Source organism: Mesitornis unicolor, unplaced genomic scaffold, assembly GCF_000695765.1.
Source record: "Mesitornis unicolor isolate BGI_N332 unplaced genomic scaffold, ASM69576v1 scaffold9224, whole genome shotgun sequence".
Lineage (NCBI taxonomy): Eukaryota > Metazoa > Chordata > Aves > Mesitornithiformes > Mesitornithidae > Mesitornis > Mesitornis unicolor.
Window position 1 is genome coordinate 30,035 of NW_010180754.1, and position 6,666 is coordinate 36,700.

At 54.5% G+C, this 6,666-nt stretch overlaps 1 protein-coding gene across 1 annotated transcript in view; it reads left to right on the top strand.

Annotated features, from left to right (window-relative positions):
• The window catches only part of LOC104539606 (latent-transforming growth factor beta-binding protein 2-like), a gene marked incomplete at its 5' end in the record, with an annotated part of 61,678 nt that overhangs the window by 21,972 nt on the left and 33,040 nt on the right, over nt 1–6,666 (top strand). The window contains 4 exon segments of the mRNA XM_010183184.1: nt 1,358–1,539; nt 2,841–3,011; nt 4,546–4,746; nt 5,119–5,387. Coding sequence (XP_010181486.1) covers nt 1,358–1,539; nt 2,841–3,011; nt 4,546–4,746; nt 5,119–5,387 — 823 coding nt within the window.

A 6,666-nucleotide genomic window follows, 5' to 3' on the forward strand; every position in this document is an offset into this window, starting at 1 on the left:
CTTGACCTCACTTCTATATTCCTTTCTTTTAGTTCCCAGTTAATTGACTTGTTCATCATCTTTTCCATTCTGTTGCTCAGGGCTGATTTTGGGCTCGCTGGCTGATGCTTACCTTGTGTATCGCTCTTGATCTGTTTGAATACCACCACAGCGTTACCTCCCTTTCCATCTCCCCAGATCTTACCGTTATTCCAAGCTATCCAGGCCAGGAACATCAGTGAGCCAGAGCTGCTGAGAGCCAACTCTTGTTGGATCATCCAGTCCTGTTGGGTTTAGAAATACGTCCACTGTGCCAACTGTGACAGGAGAAATGATGACAACTGTAAAGTGGGGTGGTCCTCTCTGAACACTTTGGTGGGACAGCACTAGTTTGCCCCAGCCAGTCGGTCAGAGATGGAGGTGTAGGAGAGGGGATGCATAAGACCTGTTGGTGCTTATGTTCAGTTGTAGAGGAATCCAAGTCATGGACTTTCAAAGGAACTCAAGGGCCATATGGGCTGCCAACCTATTTTGGCCCCTGGTGTAGCAGAGCAAGGTGCAGGTGAGAATGAGGGAGATATCTGGGAGTAAGCACAGAGCACCCTCTTGGAGACTTAGTGCTGCCAGACAGTGAAAAGGAATGGGAGCAAGTGTAGTAGAGCAAGATGCGCTGTTCTGTTGGTGCAATGCAAAGAGCTGTGCCTAGTGCTCTACATGGGTTTATCACAGAGTGTAATTGTGGCCTGGTGAGCTGCGTGGCTTCTCCATGCTTAGTTCCCAGAAAATACCAAAAGCCATAAATGCAATTACTGCACAAGGTTATAACTGACTTGAGAGAGCATTCTTGGTCATTTTCTCTTCTTTGTGATTCTCATGGGAGAAGTTTTATTTATTTTATTGCTTGGCCTGGCTTCTCTTCTGACTACCTCACTGTTTTTCAGTGCTAGCTTGGGTCCTGAGAAAGCTCACACCATAAGAATGAACTGATTTGGAGCTGCTTGTGTTTGCTGGGGAAGGGATGTGGTGGGGCAAGGAGCAGCCCTTGAGCGTGATGGGCAGACAGAGGTGCTGCAAGGCAGCTGGGGTGTCCCTGCGGTGGGGCAGCCTGATGTGATGGTACAGGGAGGGTATCTTGGTGAGCACTATGCCCTGCCAGTCTCAGGGCAGGAGGCACAGTCCCTAGAGTGAAATGGTGCCGTTGCGATGACTAAAAGCATGTGAAGAGTGGGACCCTGCTCAGGTAGGCAGAGCTGTGTGTCCAGGTGGTATCTCAGGCAGCTTGGCAGTGAAGGTTGCCGCAGGGCATCGCGGTGGACAGGCACTATGGGTCAGCACAGTTACTCCTGAGGAGTATCCGTTCATTTTTTCTCTTTCACAGGACTCAGAGCAGAATTGGCTCTCCTGTCCCTCCCCAGCACACAGGGTCATCGCGGACTGTCCGGCGCTACCCAGCCAGCAATGGCCAACTCACCTCTAATGCACTCCCCAATGGGAATGGACATGAGCAGAGCAGCTCTGGGCCACATGTGATTTCACAGGAGCATGGCTCGTCTGCAAGGGGTAAGGCCTCCGGGGCTGTCACTCTTTTGTGGCTTCTTGTTGGGGTGTCCTGGGGAAGGGCAGTGGTGTGACTGTTGATCCCCAAGAAACCCTGAGCTCCCAGGACTGTGCTGCTGGGTGAGATGGAAAGGGAAGGTCAGTGTGGGCATTGCTGGGCTTGGTGAAGGAAGAGACCCTACCAAAGGAGGACAGATAAGGGGAGCAAACTGCTGACAGCAGGGAAGAGGAGTCAGGGGGATGTGACAGATGCCTCCTAGAGGTGTGAATGTCACCCCAGCACTGCTGAGATTGCCTCAGTCTGTAGGAATGGTGTCTCCCAACTTCCTTCTCATTCTGAATAGCCCTTGAGGTCAGATTGTGCAAGCAGTATCTCGTTCTTCCCTTTGGCTGCCCTCTTGGTGCCTTCTGACCTGAGCAGGGATCAGGCCAGGCTGCCGGGACATGTGGTGGCTGAGGCAGGGCCCCAGCAGCACCCCAGCTAGGACAGATGCAAATTGTCTTCTGCAACTTGGCTCCCCCCTGAAGCTGTGCTTCCTCGAGGAGGCACTATGTGTCATCTCAGCCCTTGTGAGTAGGGCCATGAGCCTGAGTGCAGCTGTAGTCTGAAAGTGTGGGTTGAAATGGGGAGAGCTGGGGGCGAGCACAGTAAAGGGGTCACCCGCAGAAGGAGCTGTCTCACTAGGCAGGGATGGAGGGCTATGGTGTTGAGCCAGCTGGTTCATGCTTACACAAGAGTTCTGCCTGTTGTCCATTTTCTGCAAGCCCCCAAGAGCTCTGAGTGCCATTTCCCCCCATATCTAATGTGAGGATGGTGAGGGACCAGGAGAGGACTGCAGAGAATCGCATGAAGTCAGGAGACACTTACAAGGAGACATTGGTTTTCTCAAGCCCTGATGCTCTCTTTGATGGATACCAGTGTGGCTCTTCATGTGGGAAGCCTTTCAGGTTTAAGGGCAGCCAGTCTCCCAGCTGCTGACATGGCTTGAGAAGGAAACTTGTCTAAAGCAGAAAAACACACTTTATACTGGAGTTAGTCCATGTGTCCCCCTTCACAGGGAGTTATGCCACTACAATTGGGCAGGCAGAGCATGCTGCTGCCCATTTTTCATGTGCTGACAACCATTACTGATGCTGGAGCAGGGGACAGGCTGGAATGAGTGAGGGGTGAGGAGAGACACTTCCCTGGGGAGGGACACAGCCCCCTCCTTGCTCTGGGAGTGCTCTGGGGCTTGAGCTGCAGATTAGCAGCCCCCTGGCCTGGAGATGCTGTTTCCACTTAGCACTGTCCTTTTCTTTCATAGGGGCCAACCTGACAGAGAAGATTAGGAAGATAAAAATTGTCTTCACACCCACCATCTGCAAACAGACATGCCGGAGCGGACGCTGCTACAACAGTTGCGAGAAAGGAGACACCACCACTCTGTATAGCCAAGGGGGGCATGACCACGATCCCAAGTCTGGCTTCCGCATCTGTGAGCACCCTGAGGCCCCCTGTCCGTCTGCTTGCCTGCTCCCCTACTCTCCTCCTTCTGCCTTTCCTACAGACCGAGGGCTTGGGCTGCTATAGGGATGGGAGGAGATGGCCTCTCCCAGTGCCTTGGAAGATGACTCCTGGGGTCTTTGAGACTTACTCCATCTCTGTCTCTGGGGGAGGACGACAGACCTTGCCTCATAGCTCTCTTTCCTGGGCAAGCAACTTCTGTTTCCATCCAACCCCAGGTACGGGGAACGTGTGTGTTTGAGTCAGGCCTGCAGCCAAGCCTCGCCACCCCCTCTTTCTCAGAGCCAGCTCACTGCTTTTGTTGGCATCCAGTCTTGGGACTGACTTTCATCACCTAATTTCCTCCTGTTCTCTCCTTTCACTCACGTGGCAGCCAGGAGAGCTGGCTGCAGGTTGCAAGCTGTTCCTATAAACAGGGCTGCTGAAACCTCTGCCTGCCTTTCAGAGCCGCTGGGATTGCTCATCAGGTCACTGGGATACCCAGCTGTGGGTTGGGCACATCCTCTTGGAGCCAGTTGGTGACAGGACCTGGTAGGACTCATCCTCTAAAAGCCTCTGTAACTCTCAAGTTCTAACACTGAGAGAGTGCGAAGTCTGGCTGTTGTGGATGCCAACTGATACAGGGTTCAAGGGAATTTCTGCCTAGATCCCAGTCCAAAGATGTGTCTCCTCCCCCCAGAACTGGTTGCTGGAGTGAGCAAATGAACTTGGAGCAGAGTGGGAACTCATCCCCTGAGATGAACCTGACAAGCCATCCTGGGATGTGCAGCAGCAGTCTCTCATCTCGTGCTGAAATGAGTCAGGGTGATCTGTCAGGAAATCCCGTGCCTTACCCAAGCGTCGCTTACACTGAGAGACGCTCTGGGCTGCTCCAAGCATCTGATGAGGCCAGAAAAGACAAGACTTTGGTTTCATCTGTGGATGCTTTTTCCAATCCTGTGCAGACGAATTGCTCCCGTTTCTTTTGTCCCACTCCAAGCTTCTCCATCTTGAGCTGCTGGCAGGGCCAGGGCTGGCCAGGAGACATGCTCTGAGGACGTGGCTCTCTGCCTGTTCCTTCATTCTGCCTCTCTCATCCCCATTCAGCTCCCTTCTGAGTTGGGAGTGAAAACCCTGCCAAGCGGAGAGGGGGCAATGCAGAAGAGAAGGAATTATGCTGACTCGGCTGTGTGTGGCTGCCATAGCTCCTGCCCCACTCCGAGGGATCCTCCTGTGCCAGCACTGCCTTGGCCCTGGGGGGGTTGTCCCACAGGGCATGGGTGCCCCTGGCTGGCCATGGCCCCAGATCCCATGGGAGGGCTCATCATTTTCGGCTGATGACTCCAACCCTGAGCAGAGCTCAGGGAGGACCCTGGATTCTCCACCTGCTGCCTACTGGGTCTGCTTCTTGAGCACCATGGGGCTAGTGCTAGCCCAGATCCAGCTCCCTGGCCTCTCCCTGCCACCCCTTGGCTAGAGGCAGTGGCTCAGTTTCTCTACTAAGCAGACCTCTCTTTGCCTTGCAGACTTCTGCCAGATCCCCTGCCTGAACGGAGGGCGCTGCGTGGGCCGGGATGAGTGCTGGTGCCCCTCCAACTCCACGGGGAAGTTTTGCCACCTGCCAGCTCCGTCTCTGGAAAAGAAGCAAGGAGGGACATCCCTAAAGACCCGGTCCAGCGGCTCCATGAAGCACTCAACCTACACCCTGCCTCTGTCCAACCAGCTGGGTGAGCATGGCTGGGGGCTCCAGATCTCGCGTGTTCCCTCATACCTCTGAGTCCTCCTACTTGGGTGCTCCTCAGATCCTCATTAACAGGCCCGAGGAGGCCACTACCTCCTTATGTTTGACTTTTCAGGCCAGGTTATTAGAAAATGATTCCCTTCATTTCTGAAGGGCTCAGGTTGCCGAGGAAAGTTTCTGGTAGGTTTGTTCTGGTTTTGGGCCAGAGAAGTATTTTCTCTTAGATGCAATCTTCCTCTAGATTTCCTGGAGTGTCAGTCTACCTCTTCTCCTTTGTGATTTTGTTGATGACAAGATGGTCTTCGGGTGCCAAACTGTTCCCAGATTGTCACAACTATGGTATAAACTCATCTTCCAGCTTCCCTAAACCCTTCCCTGGTGAACGTTCACATCAACCACCCACCAGAAGCCACCGTGCAGATTCACCAGGTGGCCAGGGTGCGGGGTGACGCAGAGGTGTCGGAGGAGAACAGCGTGGAGGCGGTGCTGGTGCCTCAGCTGGCCGCCGTGCCCTGGTACACCTATGCCCATGGGAATGGCAACAGCATCGCCACAGAGAGCGGCCAGCAACAGCAGAGAGCCCCGGGGCTGCTAGGGCGGTGCTTTCGGGAGGCTCTTCATGGGCAGGTAAGTGCTCACTTGTCAAGCATTGGTGCATGTGTGTGAAGATAGGTTTCTTGTTCTGGGGTATGAATGAGTTGGCTTCTGGGTCAGGGAGGATGGCCTTTCGTTGTGGGAAGCCCTTCAGCATCAGCGTGGGCATCACCCAGGTGCCGTGGGCTTGGGCAGCAATTTCTTAGTACTTGGGAAGGAAAGCCCTTGTTTTGGCCCACCAGAGAGACCTCACTGCCTTGCCCTGACCAGGCAGTGCCCTAGGGCAGCACAGCCCAGACTTGATGGCTTTCACACACAGTCTTGTTTAAAAAATGTGCCCTATTTATAGAAACATTTACAGCCACGCTCTGCGATTATTGTAGGAAACGTATAAAACATAGGAAAATTCCTTTCCCTCTCAGACGATAAATGAAAGTCTGATTTCCATGGAACGACGCCTTCCCGGGCAGCTCGGTCGGGGCTTGGGAAGCAAACGCATGTGAGGGGCTTTCTCACCCCTGTCCCACAGTCATTGTAATTTCTTATTTTGTCTTTCCCCATATGTTTCTCTTGCGTCACTGGAAAAGCATCGGAGGTTTTTGGCACCCACAGAAACACCTGTGAGCTCCCCGGAGCAGCTCACGCTCAGCGAGACCCCTGGCTGGGAAGCCTGGGACTCTGTCCCCTCCCCACTGTTCCCCAACCCTTGCTGGGGGGCTGCTTCTGGTTCCCATCTCGTCCTTCAGTTGCTCCCATCCAAGCCGTTTCTAGCGGGATACATTGTCAACCATTCCCTAGTGCAAAAATCAATGCGATCAGACCCTGGGACCGGAAAAGCCCTGCTCCTCCATGGGGAGATGGCAGCTCTGCCCCTAGGAGCCAATGATGATGCACGGAGATGCTTGAGGATGCATGGAGATGCTTGAGGATGCCCAGAGAGGCCGTGAGAGATGCTCTGGGGGGATCGAGGAGGATGGCAGGGGGTACCCTTGCTGTGCTCACACAGATGATGGGGTGATGCCGTGCCCGGGAGAGGGTGAGGAGCCCGGCGGGGAGCGCTTGCCTCTCCCGTTCAGCCGTAGCCGAGCCGATCGGTATGTGAGTGCTGGGCAGGCGGCCACGCGGGCCTGGACGGGGGCCAGCTCTGGCCTGTGGGCCATGGCGGCTCTGCTCTAATGGGGAAGCCTGTAATCCTGAGGGGGGGTGAGGGGCGCAGGAAAGAGAGACTCATTAAGCAGAGGAAAGTGCCTGACTGCAAGCTCCCCGCTGCGCTGGAGTGGTGCACCCATTTCGCTGGCTAATCAGCCAGGCA